General features: G+C 48.6%; 1 protein-coding gene across 1 annotated transcript; it reads right to left on the reverse strand.

Moving 5' to 3' along the window:
- Positions 1–12199: 12199 nt before the first annotated feature.
- On the reverse strand, positions 12200–16069 carry LOC124672206. The gene is made up of 3 exons (XM_047208476.1): positions 15855–16069; positions 13116–13608; positions 12200–12586 (listed from the first exon to the last, which is right to left on the reverse strand). The coding sequence occupies exons 1-3, from the start codon at positions 16067–16069 to the stop codon at positions 12200–12202; spliced, it is 1095 nt and encodes a 364-aa protein (XP_047064432.1).
- Between the last annotated feature and the right edge of the window lie 4314 nt (positions 16070–20383).

A 20383-nucleotide genomic window follows, 5' to 3' on the forward strand; every position in this document is an offset into this window, starting at 1 on the left:
GATGTTTGGCTTTTGTTTCGTCGAATTCCGAGAATATTGCCCGAACAGCCTTTCTGGAACCAAAAACAGCAGAAAACAGGAACTGGCACTTCGGCATCTTGTTAATAGGTTAGTTCCGGAAAATGCATAAAAACATTATAAAGTGTGAGAAAAACATGTAGGTATTGTCATAAAACTAGCATGGAACATCAGAAATTATAGATACGTTGGAGACGTATCAAGCATCCCCAAGCTTAGTTCCTACTCGCCCTCGAGTAGGTAAACGATAAAAAGAATAATTTCTGTAGTGACATGCTACTTACATAATCTTGATCATACTATTGTAAAGCATATGAGATGAATGAAGTGACTCAAGGCAATGATCTATATTTTGCTAACAAATAGATAACATATAGCAAAACTTTTCATGAATAGTACTTTCAAGATAAGCATCAAAAAGTCTTGCATAAGAGTTTACTCATAAAGCAATAAATTCTTAATAAGAGGTTTGAAGCAACACAAAGGAAGATTTAAGTTTCAGAAATTGCTTTCAACTTTCAACATGCATATCTCATGGATAATTGTCAACACAAAGTAATATAATGAGTGCAATAAGTAAGCATGTAAGAATCAATGCACAGTTGACACAAGTGTTTGCTTCTAAGATGGAAGGAAGTAGGTAAACTGACTCAACATAAAGTAAAAGAAAGGCCCTTCGCAGAGGGAAGCAGGGATTAAATCATGTGCTAGAGCTTTTCAAGTTTTGAAATCATATAGAGAGCATAAAGTAAAATTTTGAGAGGTGTTTGTTGTTGTCAACGAATGGTAGCGGGTACTCTAACTACCTTATCAACCAGACTTTCAAGAGCGGCTCCCATGAAGGACGTTATCTCTACCAGCAAGGTAGATCATCCCTCTTCTCTTTTGTTTACACATGTACTTTAGTTTTATTTATGGATGACACTCCTCCCAATCCTTTTGCTTACACAAGCCATGGCAAACCGAATCCTCGGGTGCCTTCCAACATTCACATACCATGGAGGAGTGTCTATTTGCAAAATTAAGTTGCTTACTGATAGATCAGGGCAAAACATATGAAGAGAATTATTAATGCAAGTTAATTAATTGGGGCTGGGCACCCCGTTGCCAGCTCTTTTTGCAAAATTATTGGATAAGCGGATATGCCACTAGTCCATTGGTGAAAGTCTGTCAGAAGTAAATGACAAGATCGAAAGATAAAACACCACATACTTCCTCATGAGCTATAAAACATTGACACAAATAAAAGATAATAGCTTTTGAATTGTTTAAAGGTAGCACATGAAGTATTTACTTGGAATGGCAGGAAATACCACATAGTAGGTAGATATGGTGGACACAAATGGCATAGGTTTTGGCTCAAGGTTTTGGATGCACGAGAAGCAATCCCTCTCAGTACAAGGCTTTGGCTAGCAAGGTTGTTTGAAGCAAACACAAGTATGAACCGGTACAGCAAAACTTACATAAGAACATATTGCAAGCATTATAAGACTCTACATTGTCTTCCTTGTTGCTCAAACACTTTTACCAGAAAATATCTAGACCTTAGAGAGACCAATCACGCAAACCAAATTTCAACAAGCTTTACGGTAGTTCTCCACTACTAGGTTTAAAATACATGATGCAAGAGCTTAATCATGATCTACTTGAGAGCTAAAAACAATTGCCAAGTATCAAATTATTCAAGACAATATGAAGCATTTTCTGTTTCCAACCAAATAACAACAAGTGCTGCGGCTTTCAACTCCGCCATGAACATTAAAATAAAGCTAAGAACACCAGTGTTCATATAAAAAAGTGGAGCGTGTCTCTCTCCCACACAAGGATTGCTAGGATCCGAATTTATTCAAACATAAACATAAAAGCACACAGACGCTCCAAGTAAAGCACAAATGATGTGATTGAATAAAAATATAGTTTCACTAGAAGTGACCTGATAAGTTGTTGATGAAGAAGGGGATGCCTTGGGCATCCCCAAGCTTAGACGCTTGTCTTCTTGAAATATGCAGGGATGAACCACGGGGGCATCCCCAAGCTTAGACTTTTCACTCTTCTCGATCATATATCATCCTCCTCTCTTGATCCTTGAAAACTTCTGCCACACCAAACTTCTCATAAACTTCATTAGAGGGGTTAGTACTCAAAAACTTTAATCCACTTTGGTCCTGTAGTGACACATTGCAAGAACTCAATAAAACATTAGCTACAGCTCTCCACGTCTAGAAAGCCTTACTTAAAGTCCACAAGAGCCAATGCAAAAAACAGAGACAGAATCTGTCAAAACAGAACAGCCAGTAAAGACGAATTTTTAAGGGGTACTTCCGTTGCTCAAATCAGAAAACTCATAAATAATGAAAGTTGCGTACATATCTGAGGAACACGCATGAAAATTGGCAGATTTTTCTGAGTTTCCTACAGAGAGACCTACTCAAATTTGTGTCAATGTTTTATAGCTCATGAGGAAGTATGTGGTGTTTTATCTTTCAATCTTGTTGGGCAGACTTTCACCAATGGACTAGTGGCACATCCGCTTATCCAATAATTTTGCAAAAAGAGGCGGCAACGGGGTTCCCAGCCCCAATTAATTAACTTTCATTAATAATTCTCTTCACATGTTTTGCCCTGATTCATCAGTAAGCAACTTAATTTTACAAATAGACACTCCTCCATGGTATGTGAAATGTTGGAAGGCACCCGAGGATTCGGTTAGCCATGGCTTGTGAAAGCAAATGTTGGGAGGAGTGTCGTCCATAAATAAAACTAAAGTACATGTGTAAACAAAAGAGAAGAGGGATGATCTACCTTGCTGGTAGAGATAACGTCCTTCATGGGAGCCGCTCTTTGAAAGTCTGTTTGGCAAGGGGGTTAGAGTGCCTACTACCATTCGTTGACAACAACAAACACCTCTCAAAACTTTACTTTTATGCTCTCTATATGATTTCAAAACTTGAAAAGCTCTAGCACATGATTTAATCCCTGCTTCCCTCTGCGAAGGGCCTATCTTTTACTTTTATGTTGAGTCAGTAAACCTATTTCCCTCTATCTCAAGTAAGCAATTGAGTTGTTGTGATCCAACCATTTATATTGTGATCTATGCAATCATGTCTTTATTCTTCCTTGTTTAGTACAAATTTTATCTGAATGAATATGACTTTGAAGGTTATCTATGCTCGAAAGATAAGTACAATCTGTTAATTGTTCTTTGACCAAGAACGAAGTTTGCCATCACCAATTATGATTTCCTATGTACCTTTATTTGTGATTTCCCTTTACTTGTCTCAAGTTGAGTTATATGAGGAAGTTGTTTACTAGAATGTCTTGTGTGAATTAATAAATGTGATGCTTCTTGTCCGTATTTTATTTATCGACTCTTCACTCCATAAACATGTGGTCTTGTTTACCGAGTTCAGTTTCGCTTGGGGACAAGCGAGGTCTAAACTTGGGGGGGTTGATACGTCCATTTTGCATCACTATTTTATATCATAATTTATTGTTATTCATTGATATATTTCATATTTAGAGATGATACTTATGTTATTTCACCTATTTTGCATGTTTCATGATTATTGGAGAATTACTCACCGGAGTCGAATTCTGCTCGGAAAAAGCACCGTCGAGGATACAATATTTACGAAGATCAACAATTGACGGAAAATATACCGAAGCTCCTATTTTTCCAGATGACGGAGCCAGCCAAAAGGGGAGGCCGAGGAGAGCCACCATGGGCCCTCCCCATAGGTCGGCGCGACCACAAGGCCTGGCACGCCGCCATGTGGGGAGGGGGCCCACGACCCCCCTCGGCCATCGCCCTTTCGCGTACTTCATCTCCCAAAAACCCTAAGGTGGAGGGGAACATCGAGGAGAGACACAGCTGCCTCTGCGGGGCGGAAAAACACCAGAAAGAAAAGAGCTCTCCGGCAGGCTGAAATCTGCCGGAGAAATTCCCTCCCGGAGGGGGAAATCGTCGCCATCGTCACCGTCATCGAGCTGGACTTCATTGGGATCATCATCATCATCATCTCCACCGCCGACACCATCATCTCCACCGCTGCACCTCGTCTCCGTTGTAACATCTAGGGTTGAATCTTGATTATTTCATAGGGGAAACTCTCCCGGTGTTGATTACTCCTTGTTATTGATGCTATTGAGTGAAACCATTGAACCAAGGTTTATGTTCAGATTGTTATTCATTATCATATCACCTCTGATCATGTTCCATATGATGTCTTGTGAGTAGTTCGTTTAGTTCTTGAGGACATGGGTGAAGTCTAAATGTTAGTAGTGAACTATGTTGAGTAATATTTAATGGTTTGATATTTAAGTTGTGGTGTTATTCTTCTAGTGGTGTCATGTGAACGTCGACTACATGATACTTCACCTTTATGGGCCTAGGGGAATGCATCTTGTATTCGTTTGCTAATTGTGGGGTTGCCGGAGTGACAGCAACCTGAACCCCCGTTGGTATATCGATGCATGAGGGATAGCAGGATCTCAGAGTTTAAGGCTGTGGTTAGATTTATCTTAATTATTTTCTTATATTTGCGGATTCTCGCAAGGGGTTTAATCACAAGTATGTATTAGTCCTAGGAAGGGCGGTGCATTAGCATAGGTTCACCCACACAACACTTATCAAAACAATGAAGATTAATCAACTATATGAAGCGAAAGCACTAGACTAAATTCCCATGTGTCCTCAAGAACGTTTGGTCATCATAAGTAAACAAACCGGCTTGTCCTTTGTGCTAAAAAGGATTGGGCCACTTGCTGCAATTATTATTCCCGCATTTTACTTACTTGTATTTTATTTATCTGCTATATCAAAACCCCCTAAAAACTTGTCTGTGAGCATTTACAGTGAATCCTTCATCGAAACTGTTTGTCAACACCTTCTGCTCCTCGTTGGGTTCGACACTCTTATTTATCAAAAGTACTACGATACACCCCCTATACTTGTGGGTCATCACTCCTCCTATTTTGTTCTTCCTCCCTTATTTCCCCAATAGATTTTGTAGTTTTGTTTGAATTTGTGAGAGAAAGACTTGGGCATCTTAGTGATGTTCTTAGCCATTGCATTAGGTGCATCGGTTTGGGTTCTCTCCGGGGTTTCGGTCTCGTGTGAGTTCGTGTGAGTTCCCTCTAGGGTTTCTTGGAACCCTAGAGGGCTTGTTGACCTTAGTGATGTTGTTGCCTTCGTGGCCTTGTCGCCTTTGAGGCGTACGTGGTAGCCTTTGTGGCGTTGTTGTCTTTGTGGAGTGTGGTAGCCTTTGTGGTTTTGGTGCCGGTTGTGGCGCGTTGGAGCCTTTGTGGCCTTGGTGCCGTGTGGGGCGTGTTGTAGCCTTTGTGGCCTTGTACTTGAGAGCCTCTGTGTTGTGGAGTTTGTCTCAAGCTTGATACTAGGGTGTTTGCCCCAAGATTGTACGGGTTTTGGTGACCACCCTCAAGTGTCCCTTAGTGGATCGAGGCTTTCTCTTTGGTGGAAAGGCTCGAGGAGAAAACAGTGGCCCTAGCGGCTCATTGGAGTACCTCGTGCCTTCACACCTCTCCAACGGAGACGTAGAACCCAAGGGTGTGAACTTCGGGATATATCATTGTCTCCTCATGCACCGGTTACTTCTCAACCCGAGCTTCTTTACCTATGCGTTTTACATTGTATAGACTTCATGCTTGATGTTCTATATCTAGTTTGTTATCACCTTGTTGCTCATCATGCTTAGCATAGGTTGTTGGTGCACATAGGCAAACCCTAGTTGATAGGCTTTGTGCTAAATAAGTAAACCTTGAGTAGTTTTATTCCGCCTTGTTTAGCCCTCAAGTAGAAGTTTTTATAACCCGCCTATTCACTCCCCCTCTAGGCGACATCCTTGTACATTCACCTATTAATGCCTTCTTCAAAATGTTGATCTACATACAGAGCTGGAAGGTACTAGTCAGACCGAGGGACAGAGAGATGCTGGACACGCCGATAGAAGAGGTTAGATGTCTTCACGCCAGGATGAGGACCTACTCGGACAAATAATCTTTCGATTTTTTTCCGAGGTGAACTGGGGGAAAACCCCACCGGTTGTTATTCATACTCGAAAGCGGCCAAGAAGCTAGTCCATGTACACAAGAGGGGAAAACAGGGGGGAGGGGGAGAATTATTTATGTTACAACTCTAGAAAGCATATGGGACCGGAGCCGGTCAAGTGGCTCCCGGTCAGCAGGGCGGAGCCGCCATCTCCAAAGAGATAGGTCGTCGTAGGCGCGCCGGATGGTTGAGGCGGTGGAGTGGCTAACCCCGTTGAAGACGAGGTCATTCCGAGACTTCCAAATGGACCAAAGAATGGTCGCAAGTCCGAAATGCCACGTGCACGGAGGTGGCCGGCTCGGCCCCTGAAGATCCCAGATGGAGAACCCACCGGCTGGGATTGGGACATCCAGTCTGATAATCTTTCGATTTCATCCCACCTCTGGGTTTATCTAGTATTGTACTTCGCTATCATGTGGGTTGCCTTGTAGACTTTGGATGTGATTTACCGGACCAAGTTGTATGATTTATATTGCATGTATCAAACTATGCTACTGTTTTATTAGAGGCTAGTCATTTGAGGGGAACAAAATCCAAGGCTGATCCTAGAATGACACGGAATTTTGGTACGGCCAATTTTTTGGCGAAGGATTTGTGCACCCACGGTGGGCTCTAGGCATTGGCGAGAATTGCACTAAGAATCACAGGCGGGATTGGACAAACCAATACTACCTCCGTTTTAAAGAATAATGCTTATATCTTTTTGAAAAGTTAAACTACGTAAAGTTTGACCGAGTTTTCTAGGAAAACATGTTAATATGTACAATCCAACTCAACACCGTCAAATTCATCATGAAATATATTTGTGAAATATATTTGTATATGATATCTACATATTATCATGGTTCTTGACAGTTTTTTTTTAAGTTTGATCAAACTTCACTTACCTTGATTTTTTTTTAAAAAAATAGGCATTATTCTAGAGGTGGTAGCGGGCGAAACCTATACACCGACTAGGTCGGTGGCTACCGGCCACCGACCACCCCCTGGTCGGGTATGGGCCAGGCCCATTTGTGTCTGTTTATCCTTTTTCTTTTTCTTTTCTGGTTGTTTTTCTGTTTTCTTTTTTTTTCTGTTTTCGGTTTTGTTTATAATTTTTCAGATTCGGAAATTTTATTTTTTAAAAAAATATTTAAATTGAGAAAATGTTTAAATTTAAAAATGTTCAAATTTGAAAACCGTTCAAATTTGAAAACGGTTCAAATTTGAAAACCGTTCAAATTCGAAAATCGTTCAAATTTGAAAACCGTTCAAATATGAAATTTGTTCAAATTCGAAAATTTTCTAATATGAAAATCGTTCAGATTCAAAAATTGTTCAAATATAATTTTTTTCAAATTCAGGAATGTTCAAATTCGGAAATTGTTCATAGAAAAAAATACATTTTTTGTTCAAATTTAAAAATATTCAAATCTGAAAAATGTTCAGATTTTTTATAAAGTGATTTCTTTTTAATTTGAAAAGTTTTTTAGTTTTGATAAATGTTCAGATTTTAAACGAAAATATAAACAGAAAAGAAAAACATATTTTTAAAAAAGAAAAGAAACAACAGAAAAAAAAACAAAAAACGAAAAAACGCATTACCTGATGTTGGGCCGCGGCCCAGCTAACTACCCAGGACGCGCGGGTGTGCGGCATCCTCCAAGCGCCGACCAGGTCGGTGTCGAGGAGCTCCCGTGGTAGCGGTCCAAACGGAAGCCAAATCTTGCCGGTGAGCCAAATAATTCGGCAATAAACCAAACGTACCCTGAAAGCCCAGAACCCAAAAAAAGGGCCCAAAAGCCAGTTAGATGAACTCCTCTCTTCACGCCTGTCCCGGCGGCTCGCCGCATCTCCCGACAGCCGACATCCGCCCCGAGGCCCCAGTCCTGACCCGATCAAGGCGGAGCCGCTCCCGACGGAGGACCTCGTACTGGATGGCCAGCTGCCGCGACCGGGATCAATCAAACCTCCAGCGTTTCTTCCATAGGCGAGGTATGCTCATTCATAGCCCTAGTTTCGTCAGCAATCTTGTACCGTTGGTACATTCACGAGCTCCCGAAAACTTCACGTTTTGTGCAGAGTTGATGTTAGAAGTTCAGTTCCGTTCCAGTTTCTCTGATGCTCTGTTGGGAATTTTGCATGTTACAACTTCTCATTGGTTCAACCACAGTCAGTTAGGCCTATACATTAACATGGATAATGGATAACTGGAGATACTAAAATATGTAAGAGTACACAACTTTCGATTTATTCACGTTATGCGCATTTCCTTGAGCCTATATTCATACATAAAAATTTCCACTCATTAGGTCACTGGGTGGTTCAACCACCTAGGTTGCTCTTCACAAGGGGGAAAAAAACCCAGTTACCTCCAGAGATTACTTCCTATTTCTCAAGGTTTCTTACCCAAGATATTTTTCTCGAACGCATGCCAAAGCATGCGTCATAATATATTAGAAGAAAACCGTCGAGAAGACGGGAGCATACAGGGAGTAGCAGAGCTACAAAGGAATTTCAGAGAAAAAGAAAAAGAAAAAAGAAAAGAAGAAAGAAATAAAACTGTACAGGGCTAACTTTGTTAGTCCTAGGGACTTTAAGGGGGTTCGGCATCGGGAGGTCTAGCGTGTAAGGGGAGCCGGCGCAGGGCTTTTGCGCCGGCTATCATCCACAGCTTAGCTTCCTCCAGGATCGAGACGACCGGAGTCCCGCCTGTTAGGCGCAGGTGTTTTTGAAGACCGCATCATTCCGAGTTTTCCGAGTCTCCACATGATTAGGATAATAATCGACTTGGCACCCTTCCGAACCGAGCTCTGTGCATTCATCGTGGCGGTCCGAAACCGAGGTGCTGAACTCGGCTGTTGCGATGCGGTATGCATGTCCGGAGGTTTAGCCTGCTACATACGTCAAACCAGATTTGTTGCGAAAAGGAGCACCTTAACGAGAGATGTGTTATGGACTCGGAGTCTTGATCACAGAGCGCACAAGTGTCGCCGTTGGCCGGGCCGTGGCGTAGGCGTCGCTCATTGGTCCGAGCATCGATCTAGGGAGGCGAGCCGGGCAAAGACTTTGCACTTAAGAGGTGCCCAACATTCCCAAATAGCGTTGTGGTGAGGTGAAGTCACGGTCCCTGCGAAGAGGGCTGCGTAGGCAGCATTGGGAGGAGTATTCACCGGAGGCCGATAGGTGCCAAATGATCTCATCTTCGGCTTCGGGGTTTGTCCGTTGTGTATCAAGGATCTCGACCAAGTTGAGGAATTGGACAATACCATCCATAGATAAAGCAGACGGTGATGTCTTGTATCCGGGCATTTCCAGGGAGAGGCGTAGCCATTTTCGGGTTCCGGAAGTGCGGGCACCGACGGCGGAGAAGACCTCGTGGTGCCAAGTCGGAGATGCACCGCCCCTGGATCCAACGATCGGTCCGGAACAGCAGCTTTGCCGCCATTGCCAAGTTTGACGACGGTTGCGGCATGGAGCGAGAGGTGATGTTTTTGTTGATCTTGATAGGGAAATTGGCCCAAGGTCTTGTGTTATCCGTACGACCCAGCCAAGGCCATCTAGCCCGAAGTGCCCGGCTCATCCGTTTGATGTCAAGGACGCCCGATCCACCAAGATCGGTTGGGCGGCGGACGTTCTTCCAAGCAACGAGCGCAACTACCACCGTCGTCGTCCCGCCCATTGGCCCGGAAGAAGGTCCTCCGGCATTTGATAATGGCATCCTTGATGAGCTTGGGAATATCGGTGGCGAGCATGATATGGATGGGGGTTGCGGCAAGCACGATTTGACAAGCACTAGTCTATCTCCTTTAGACAACAAGCCGACACGCCGACCGGAGAGTTTGTTGTGGAGATTGTCAATTAGCGAGCCGCAAGTCCCGCACACGAAGTTTCCGGATAGATAAGGGAACGCCTAGATAGGGAATAGGGAAATCCTTGGTCGGGAAGAGCAAGTGTTGGGCGATGATTCCTCGCTCTTCTTCACCGCAACGAATCGGGGTGGCGGAGCTTTTGAGGATGTTGGTGTGTAAGCCACTGGCCACCCCAAACAGTCTGAAGCAAAACCTTGAAAGTTTCGCGATCGAGAGATGGTAGGCTTGATGAAAACGACCGTGTCGTCGGTGTAGAGGAAGTACGACATGCCCCACGGCTCCCGGAGCAAGACAGCCCGGCGGACCCGGGCGGGCGGCAAAGTCGATGAGGAGGTGGAATACTTCCATGGCCGGGACAAAAAGCATCGGTGACGAGGGGTCGCCTTGTCGCACGCCACGATGGTGAAATATTTCGTCCCCGGGGACACCGTTAACAAGGATGCGAGTCGATGCCGTGGATAGCGATAGCGGACGATGTTGATCCAAATATGGCCAAAACCCAAATGTTGGAGCAGCTCAATGATGAAGGGCCAGGAGACAGTGTCGAAAGCACGGGCAATGTCAAGCTTGAGTAGCACTGTAGGTGTGTTGGCGTTGTGAAAGGACTTAGCCATTTGCTGTACTAGCATGAAGCTGACTGATTTGGGGAGACCAGAGTTGGGAGGACGGGCGCTAAGCGCAGCGACATGACTTTGGCGATAAGCTTGGCAATGCAGTGTACCAGGCTGATTGGACGGTAGTCTCGGACCGTGGATGCATCTTGTTTCTTAGGCAGTAAGGTTATCAGCGCCTTGTTGAGCTTAGCAAACCCGTGTGTGCGACCAAGGTAGACAGCTTGGAAAACTGCCATGATATCTCCCTTGATTGTTTGCCGGCAGGCCCTTAAGAATGTGCCGGTGAATCCGTCGGGGGATCTATCGCCGGGAGTGTCTTTGATCGCAGCCCAAACTTCCTCCTCGGTGAATTCCGTGTCTAGGAGAGTAAGGTTGTGTCGTGGAACCCCGATAGCATCAAGGTCAATACCGAAGTCACGGTCGGGAGGGGCACCGAATAATTGCTCGTAGTGCTCAGGCAAAAGCATCCTCAATCTGGGTTTGCTCCACCAGAATGGTGTCATTGTGAGTGATTTGGGGTATGTAGTTTTTGCGACGACAATGGCTGGTGTGAATGTGGAAGTATTTTGTGTTGGCCTCTCCCTCCCGGAGCCAGTTGATGCGGGATCGCTGCCGAGCAATGGTGCGTTGTAGCGAGCACAGCCCCAGATATTTCCTCTTCAGCTCACGTCCAATGGGCTCAATTGCCTGTCTTCCTGGGCTACATCAAGACGGAAAATGAGTTCCTTGGCCCATTCAATCTGGAGCCTGATGTTGCCGACTCTTTTGTCACTCCAGGACTTCAGCCGTCTACTAAGCGTCCTGAGCTTTCGATCAAGGACGGTAATAGGATTGCCAAAGGCAGGTTCGGCCCAGCTGCCCGGATCCGTTTCCTCGGAAACCCGGGATCCGCGGCCGGAAGGATTCAAAGTGAAACCGTCGGTCGCTGCGGAGACGAGAGCTCCGTATGTAGCGAGCAAGGGGCGGTGATCACTCATAAGTGTGGCCACACGAGTCGGGAAGCGATTAGGATGTCCAGCCTCCCAATCAGCCGAGCAAAATATGCGGTCTAGACGTTCTAGAGTTGGGGTTTCGCGCTCATTCGACCAAGTATAGCGACGACCATGCGGCGGGAGCTCCCGGAGCTCAAGATCATCGATGGCTCGACGGAAGCGTCCCATAGATCTGCGGGAGACATTGGGGTTGTTCTTATCGCACGCCTGATAAATCATGTTGAAGTCGCCCATGACAATCCAGCCCCAATTGTGTGTCGCTCGAATGTCACGCAGCTCGTTGAGGAATTCCACCTGCTCATCATCAGTGTGGGGGCCATAGACGATAGTTAGCCACCAAGAGTTGGCGCCATGGGCGAAGCGTGTAGTGACCGAGAAACGACGGATGTCATGGTCCGAGCCAGTGATATAATCGGGCTTCCAAGCAACAAGGATACCACCACGGGTGCCATTAGCCGGCAGGTAAGCAAAATCCAAAAATTCATTTCCAAGGGTTTGCATTACAATTGTAAGGGAAATGTGAGCTAGCTTGGTCTCCTGGAGGCATACGATTGATGCACCAGAGGATTGAACCATGTTTCGAACACCAGAGCGACGACCAGGGGCGTTTAGTCCCCTCGGGTTCCAGTTGACGACCATGATTGGCTGGGCTACCATCTAATTATGCGGACGACCTGTAACGACCAAGGGTGTTTCAGCAGCTGCAGCGTGAGATTGCAGCTCCTCGTCAGACGGCACCTCCCATCCGTAGAGGGAAGCAAGGGCAACAATCTGGTTGCGCCCTATCACTTTCCTGAACATACGCTCATAGCGCTCCATGGCGGCAGGGGTGGGCGCCTCGCGATCATCCTCATCAACGCAGATCCCAAGCTTCTTGAGGATGGCCTTGGTGCAGCTGCGTGTTGGGCCTCCAGAGCGTCCTCCACCACGAGCTTGTACCCTTTTACTTCTTACCCAAGATATATGAAGCACATTCATAATCAACGAAAAATTATGTCCAGACTGTGGAACAACCATGCTGCCAACCCAGCCAGCTAACATGCTCTACAAATTACAGATTCATTAGCGTTGTGGCCAGCCTGGATCTGCCCTGTATTATCGATACAATGCAAAGTCTATCGAACAAGGACCAGGCACTAGTTAGGAGCTTAATGAAGGGTTAGGCAGTATCCAGTTAAATTTAAAAACATGTATTGGCCAGATACAGCCGACGCTAAAAAGTTTGCCACTGGACTATAACTGTTTATTCTACAGAGAAAATCATGTTGACCATGCAAGATTTCAAAGAGGAAGGAATTCCTATGACTAATGAGGCACATACTTCGTGATTCACAATCTTGATTTTGTGCTATACATTCATCATCAAGCACCAAGGCAATGATATCAGCATCACATAACCGTATCAATGAACACAATCAAGGATTGGTTTCACACTATTCATTAGGTCAAAACTTCTTTTTCTCTATTTGTAGGGAGTTTCTGTACATTTTCTACGTATACAAAATAGGAAGGATCAGCGAATCCTTTAAAAGGCGGATGCCAATCTCATGGTGTCAAGAGTGATTGACTATACGCTAAGAATGTTGAGGAGGGTAACTCTGTTCTGGACCAATCTCCGGAACAGAAGTCCTACCCCAGCCTCAAGATCTCCGATGCTGCAACCTAGCATCTGCATCTGCTCCTCCTTGCACAAAACTGAATTTTTCTTCTGGAATGCCTTGGAGATGAGAGACTGTTTGGGCGTTATGATTTGCTTGGACAAGAGATGAAGTGTTGACTCGAGCAGAGAGATGGTGATCTCTCTAGCCTCGCTCAACAATGTGACCATCCTGCAATCTTCCTTGTAAGAAATAACCTTCTTCGCGGTCTTCTTAAAATGCTTCTTCGCCTTCTTCAATAAACGAGAGTAAGACTGAATCCCGACTTGAACGCCTGCATCGTCTCCTTTTCGGATAGCCACTTCCAGGTCTTGGATGATGTTCTTCAACTCGCCAAACTCTGCGTGCATTGCATTGCAGAGATCCAAGAGCTCAAGGGAGCATTCCATTTCTCCATCCAACATCTTTCTTTGCAACCCCACGGGACTGAGACCTCGCGCGACCATGGCCGCGTCCGTGGATGGCGCGCCGCCGCCTTGATCTCCCAACGTCGACCTCCTCCTCCTCTACTCCGACCAGATCCGGCATCGTCGTTGTGTCCTCTCTCCGCGCCACCCCAGGTTCGTGGTCGGCCTTCGACCATGTCTCGCCAGGACGCTGTCGCCGCGCCCTCGCCCACCCAGGTTCTGCCGTCCGTGAGGCTGCCAGCGCCCCTCCTGGGCAAGCCGGCGGCGCTCGCGTCCTCCGCGTCGCCTGCTTTCTGCTGCTCCGGCGCGGTCGGCCGCCTCCGCCGAGGCGGCTGCGCTCGCGTCCTCCGCGTCATCAGCTACTGCTGCTCCGGCGCGGCCGGCTGCCTCCGCCGCCGCGGCTGCGCTCGCCTCTCGCATGGCCGACCCGGCCATTGGTGGGCGTTTGGCTCGCGCTCGTCGCCCCGTTAAGCCCGTGGCATCGGCTGCTCCGACCCCCTGCCCGTCCTCCGTCGCTGCTGCCTTGGCCGGTGGTGTCTTGCCGTTGCATGCTGCTTTGGCCCCTGGGGCTGCCGGTCTACCTCCACTCGTTCCCGTCCGGGAGATGCTGAAGCCCGGCGTGCCGTCGTTCCCACCTTCGCCTGCTGCTGCTTCGAGGTTGCTTCACCTTGGCGGGGTTGTGGCGTCCGGGTTATGGGCTTCCCACGCCGACGAGGATGATGACTCTGACGAGGAGGAGTTGGCCCCGATGACACCGCTAGCTACCAGCAGCTCCTTGCTGTCCAGCGACCCTGCCGTGTTGGTCGAGGGGCTTGGCTTCTTGTCGCTGTCGCCGTCGCCGGTTGCCTCGGGTGGCCCTGTCGAGGTGCCATGTGCCGATGCTACGATGCCGGCCCCGAGCTTGCTTTGGGTTGCTTCTTTGGGCTCCGACGATGACGACGACGATGAAGTGTTGGCTCCGCGAGACGCCGTTGGCCGGCTCGGTGCATGTTGAGCGAGCGGATGTGGAGCACCTGCGGCCGGCCTCTATGCTTCGATGATGCTCTTGGTGATGATAATGACCGGGTGCGGAGTGGGTCGAGGCGGTCGTCCCGGCCGTCCCGGCCGTGAGCCATCGTCCGAGCTTCGGAAGGAGAGCCTCGAGCGTAGCCTCGCCTTCAAGCGTTGGGCTCGGGGAGATGCTTTCGGTGCCTCGAGCGTGACCACCGGGTCAGCTCATGTCGTGCGCCCTTCGGATGCATCCGTTGTCGTCGTCCCGGTCATCGGGAGCGTTTCGCCGTGCGCGCTTTCCAGCCGCTCGTTCTTGCTCTCCGGACGCTCGTGCATGTTCTCCGGATGCACATGCTCCTTGTCAGCGGCGCCGCTCTCCGCCCGCATAGCCACGTCGTCCATCGGCGTCCCGTAGTTGGGTTGAGGTCGTGTGCCAATCGTCGTTGCCTGCAGCATCACCGCCAAGGGCCTCTCCAAGGCCCTGCGAGGAGTTTAGTGGCAACGCCTGTTTCGATTCTCACCTTCAGTGCCAGTTTGCTTTGCTGCGCTTGGAGCTTGCTCAGTTGGTTGCTAACCGCGTTGAGGAGACGTCTCGCCCCCTTCGTGAAGAGGTGGCAAGTATCAAGTTGTTGCTGGCACGTGTTGGTGTTCCTTTGGAGCCGACTGAGGTGTGCTCTTCTGGTGGGCAGGACCTCGCCATTGTGCAGACTTCACTTCCGCTTAGCTCCACAGAGCGAAGTCATCGATGGTTGAGATCACGCCGCAGCTACATGAGTCGTGTGTGGATTCGTCTATGGTGCCCGAGCTCCCGAAGTTGGGCGGTGGTGAGGTTATGCCTCCTTCGTCGAAGAAGTGAGGGACGTGGTTCCTATTGGTGACGGGGCTGCTAAGTCGGGTTTGTCGGCGCCTCGGAGGTGTCGTCGCTCGAGAGGTTTGCGATTTTCTCGCCACCTTAGCTGCTACCTTCCGTGGATCTGCAGTTGATTGATGGGTTCCCCCAATATCATGGCATGTCATTGTCGGCGCATTGGAGTGTCGTGCTTGGAGTTCGTTCGTCTCATCATGTCGTCCTTTGTGTTGGCTAGTGTGGGTGTGGCCTTGTTGTTTAGATATGTGTTGGGTTCAGTTGCGAGTGTGGGCGGGGTTTGTATGAGCTTGGCCCTGTTGTTGTTGGTTTTCGTCCGGTTTTCTCCTAAAAACTGTACACTCTCTTCTTAATTAATAGATGAGGCAAAGCTTTTGCTTATTTTAAATAACATCTTTCTTTGCTGGGAGGAGCAAACTTGGTTGCTGGGCAGGCACATTATTTCCTCGATAGAGCAGTACATGTCTCCAAGCCTCGACAAACAATCAGAGATTGTCTCGATGGCCAAGGAGGGTGAAGAGATGCATGACTCTAGGCTGCACAGCTCCTCTTCAACTTCGCGGTGAGGCCTAGAGGGCAAGCTAACTGATCTTAGATGGCTAGCCATATCTCTTGCTGAAAGTCTTCTCTTTGTATTGACTCTTGAGTTTGAGGAGATGAGAATGAGAGAGCTAATGTTGTTTTGATGTTTTGAGCTTTCTGATGAGGCCTATTTATACAAAATAAGCATATGGGATAGCATCATTTGGATGGTAGACAAACAGAATTTTGCCACCTCATTTCTGAAATGCAGCACACGGAATCTGTCACCACTCATGTGCATTCAGTTTTTTAGTGCCATAGCAACCCTCCCAATTAGCTATCACATTGTCATGTCCCATCTATTGGCAACAAGAATCGGCAGGTATCTCTACTGATTGACTTGGCATAATTGCACGCCCTAGATATATTGTAATTGATTCCTAACCGAGCATTAATTATTAGTGGCATGCATGCCATCTAATTATCACACAATAGTTTCTGTGCATTGTATTCCTTACATTTTATACTACTTGAGTGCTCAACCTTGTGGTTTGGAGCTGGCTCTTGTTGTTGAGTTAACACATCGCATCTCAATAACTTAGTTGTATCTAGATCCACCGCAGAGGGATCTGCTGCTCGATGTTTAGCCAACACAACGCATCTGAATAAAAGGCCAACTACCAGGAGAAACATGGCTACTTGTTCCTCAATGGAAGTATGAATACTATCTTTCAATAATTCTCTCTCTCTAAACAAATTGCACAAGCGAAAAAAGGGAGCTCTTTTCATTCTAAGCTGATTTGAGCAATTTATGTCGGTAGAATGATAGATAAATCTCAAGTTTGATTCCCTAGCTATATCCATATCAATCCTACGACCTAATAACATTGGAGTTTGGTTTCTAGCTCTCCTTGAGATAAAAATCATGTAAGCTCCCAATGCAGCTGCAAGGCCGGCTGCTTGCACGATTAGTTGACGTCGTTTTTTTGCCAAATCATCCATCTAAAGAAACAAAAACAACTCATTTTCACATACTGGAATGAAACAAACAGCACATACCATGTATTCATCATCATACAATTGCATACAACCTTAACCCTACTGTCCACAACATTAAAATCTGAACATTATCAATGTAACCCACAATTTTTTGCAAAGAAACAGAGGGAGAGAACTACCTCAGATGCTTCGGTTGGAGAAGGGGACGGGGTGGTGCCGGCGGTAGAAGAGAACGGCGTGGTGGCCGTGCAGATCGGGTCCTGGCGGTGCAGCGTTGCCGGCGTGGTGGCGGGCCGAACGACGCGGAGGATGGCTGCTGCCGGCGGGACGGGCGGTGGTCGACCTGGTCCGGTGGGGCGGCTGGCCGTCGGCGGCGTCAACAACGAGCGGCGGGGCTACTGGCCGTCGGCGGCGTCAACGACGAGCGGCGGGGCGGCGGGGCTGCTGGCCGCCGGTGGGGCTGCTGGCCGTCGGCGGCGTCAACGAGGAGCGGCGGGGCGGCGGGGCGTCGAACGAGGAGCGGAGAGGCGGGGCTGCTGCTCACGGCCACGCCCTGGCCCCCATGCTTGCCGGCGGTGGGATTGGGGAAAGGAAGGAGTGGCGGCTCGGGAATCGTATGTGGGAGGAAAGGGGAGGAAAAGAACCAGGCGTGGGAGTTGCCCTAACGCGGGGCCGAGCGGGAGGTCTTTCGCGGACGCGCGCGACGCAATTTTTCGGGTCAACTCGGCCAGGTCACATGCGAAGCTCGTTTTCTACTTCTCAACCTGACCAGGCCCAGAGCCGTTTTCCGTATGAAGTGAGCTTAGCCCTGTGAGTTCATCCGACCTAACAAACACTATCTCTGATGAGAAAAGTGGGATGAGGACAGATTTTCTGAGTTGGCTCAGGCTAACAAACACACCCATAGTAAATCTGTGCACAGCTTAGCTTGAATAATGTGGGCTAAGACAGTTAGCAATGGTCAGCTTCTTCTTTTTTTAGTACTTTTTTCCAGGGAAGTTAATCGGAACTAACTGCTCCAGACTTGGATGATGTATCACAAAATGCATGAAAAGTAAAATCGACATCAGGAAATGAACCAATTATTTCTTATGTTCCTCACTTGAGAAATCTTCAGTACAATTCCTCTAATTTACACATTGGAAAATTGCTGTGGTGATCAGCGAATCCTCTAAAAGGTAGATGCCAATGACATGAGATCAGAGTTGGTGTTTTATATCTATCTAAAAGCTCGGAGTATTGAGAAGAGAAACTCTGCTCTTGCTCAATCTCCTGAACAAAGTCTCAACTCCGCTCTCAAGATCAACAATGTCCAACTCCAGTGTTTGTAATTGCCCCTCCTCGAATGGGGATCTTTTCTTCTGGAATTTCTTGGAGACAAAAGATTACTTTGTAGGACTCAGCATCGCAGCTTTCTTGGACAGAAACTGCCATGGATGACTCAAGCATTGAGGTAGGCAACCTGTCTTGCTGAAGTCAAGCCATGTCTTGAGTGGAAGCTGAAGAGTGTTCTTTTTATCTGGAAAATGGAAGAGAAGAGGAGCAGAGCTGTACTCAAATGGTGCTGACCCGTTATGGCTTACCTCTTTATATAACCGAACTAAGCAGAAGCCACACGTCTGACCCTATAGACAGCAAGAATATTGTCCAGGATCAACTGGTGTGCTACTGCGACATATGCCACCCATCTCCTCGACAAGCTGATGTTTTTTATATGTTCGATCAGCATGAGAAGCATCTCTAACAGTCCCATTGAGTTTCTAGTTGATCTTATGGCTATCGTGTCATGTCTCAGTTATTGGCTGCAAACTCATCTGCACAAGTGTATAGCTAACTGCCAGATCTGGATCCAGATCATGAGATCGCTAAGCATGCAGCGAGATGATGAGAGGAGCAGTTTGGCTTCATCTTGAGGCTCCAACACAGCACGTCGTGCTTACCTGGTAAGCATCACTGGTGTGTGTCTGCTAGTGCTTTTAGTATATGATTTTTGCGATCTTAGGATGATGCAATTCTCTGTTGGCGCACCAGGCGCTCCAAACTAGACCTTTCATATTCATGTTCCAGTTAATGCCAGATCCCGCGAGCGCAGGGCGAACTGACAGTTCGACTCAGGGTGAACTGACAGTTCTGATCCGTTTCGTCCTGTCGCTCCCGCGAGCGCAGGGCGAAACCCTCGCCTCCCCCAACCTCCAGCCCCTCCTCCCCCTCTCCCTCCCTCGCCGCCGCCTGAGGGCGTCGCCGGGCAAAGCCCCGGGGCGCCGGCGGCGGCGGGGCTTCTCTCTCCCCCGCGTGGCTGTGGTGGCGCGGGCTGGCGCGGTCGGCGGGGGCGCCGTGCTCGAGTCTGGCGCGGCGGCGCGGTGGCCTGACCACGGCGTGGTGAAGACGCAACGACGGCAGGGTGGCGGCGCGGCTTCTGCTGGCTGGCGCGGCCCTGCGGCGGCGTGCCCGTGGCCAGGGGTGGCGGCGGCGGGCCCAGATCTGGGCCTGCGGGCCTAGGTCTGGGCCTCATCTGGGCTGCCTCGGGTGGGCAGCTCCGATGCGTCTGGTCGACGAGCGGCGAGGGCGCTGGTTCGTCCCCCCGATGTCCTGCGGCGGGCATCGTGGTGGGTGCCTCGGTCCGGCGTCCTCGACTCCTCGGGTTGTGAGGCGGCGGCGGGCGGCGTCTGCGGTGTGGATCTACGGTTCACGTCGGTCCCGGAGGTAGTAGCGGATGCCCTTGACTCCTGCTCACCTTTTCCCCACCTCCCGGACGAAAGTCCAAAATCTTGCTGATTGGGCGGCGGCGACGCGCGGCTGCGCCGTGACCTTCTTGGAGGCGCCGCCTGGGGAGGTTTGGGTAGGGTGGCGGAGCTGAAGGTTGAAGCTTTTGGGCAATGCTGGTTCATGAGCAGCTGCGGTGATCTTTGGCCCGTATGCGTGTGTCGACGGCAGTCTGCCCCGTCCTCTGCAGGTGCTCCCGGCGGATTTCTCGTCGTTGTGGGTGTCCAAGCGCTCGACAGTGTGGCCGGTATGGTGTGATCTTCGTCAAGGTAGTCTTCCTCCAGGGCAGCGCCGGCTCCGGTGCCCAACACCTCTGCAGCTCTCGGGTGAGCTTCTCTCATGTCCGATGGTTCGACGCCTTCGAGCCAGGCGAGAGGGCAGGGGCCCTCTTCGGCATGAGAACAGGTTGGTGCCTCGGGTGCTGTAGTCCTGGTTGTTCTCCTCGGATTCAAGACTACAACTCTGCTTCGGGCAGTGCCTCGCCGTGCCTCCGGCTGGTGTCCTTGGTGCTGAACAGCGGCGGTCTGCACTTCTGCAAGCTTGTCTCGCTCTTAGTGCAGTGTTGTAATTCGTTCTGTGTGTACCCTTGTATCTTTCTTGCCGTGGTGTGCGTGGTGTGGTGTAATGTTGTATCTCC

The sequence above is a fragment of the Lolium rigidum genome, chromosome 7 (assembly GCF_022539505.1).
Source record: "Lolium rigidum isolate FL_2022 chromosome 7, APGP_CSIRO_Lrig_0.1, whole genome shotgun sequence".
Lineage (NCBI taxonomy): Eukaryota > Viridiplantae > Streptophyta > Magnoliopsida > Poales > Poaceae > Lolium > Lolium rigidum.

Bases quoted from the DNA above. Each gene is read 5' to 3' on its own strand.
- LOC124672206 (XM_047208476.1), bottom strand. From the start codon at position 16,069: ATGGCTAGCCATCTAAGATCAGTTAGCTTGCCCTCTAGGCCTCACCGC. The intron at 13,609-15,854 runs GTTATTTAAAAT...GGGGTTGCAAAG, and splicing joins TCCTCCCAGCAAAGAAAGAT to AAAGATGTTGGATGGAGAAA. The intron at 12,587-13,115 runs GTATAGTCAATC...TGTAATTTGTAG, and splicing joins CCCTCCTCAACATTCTTAGC to AGCATGTTAGCTGGCTGGGT.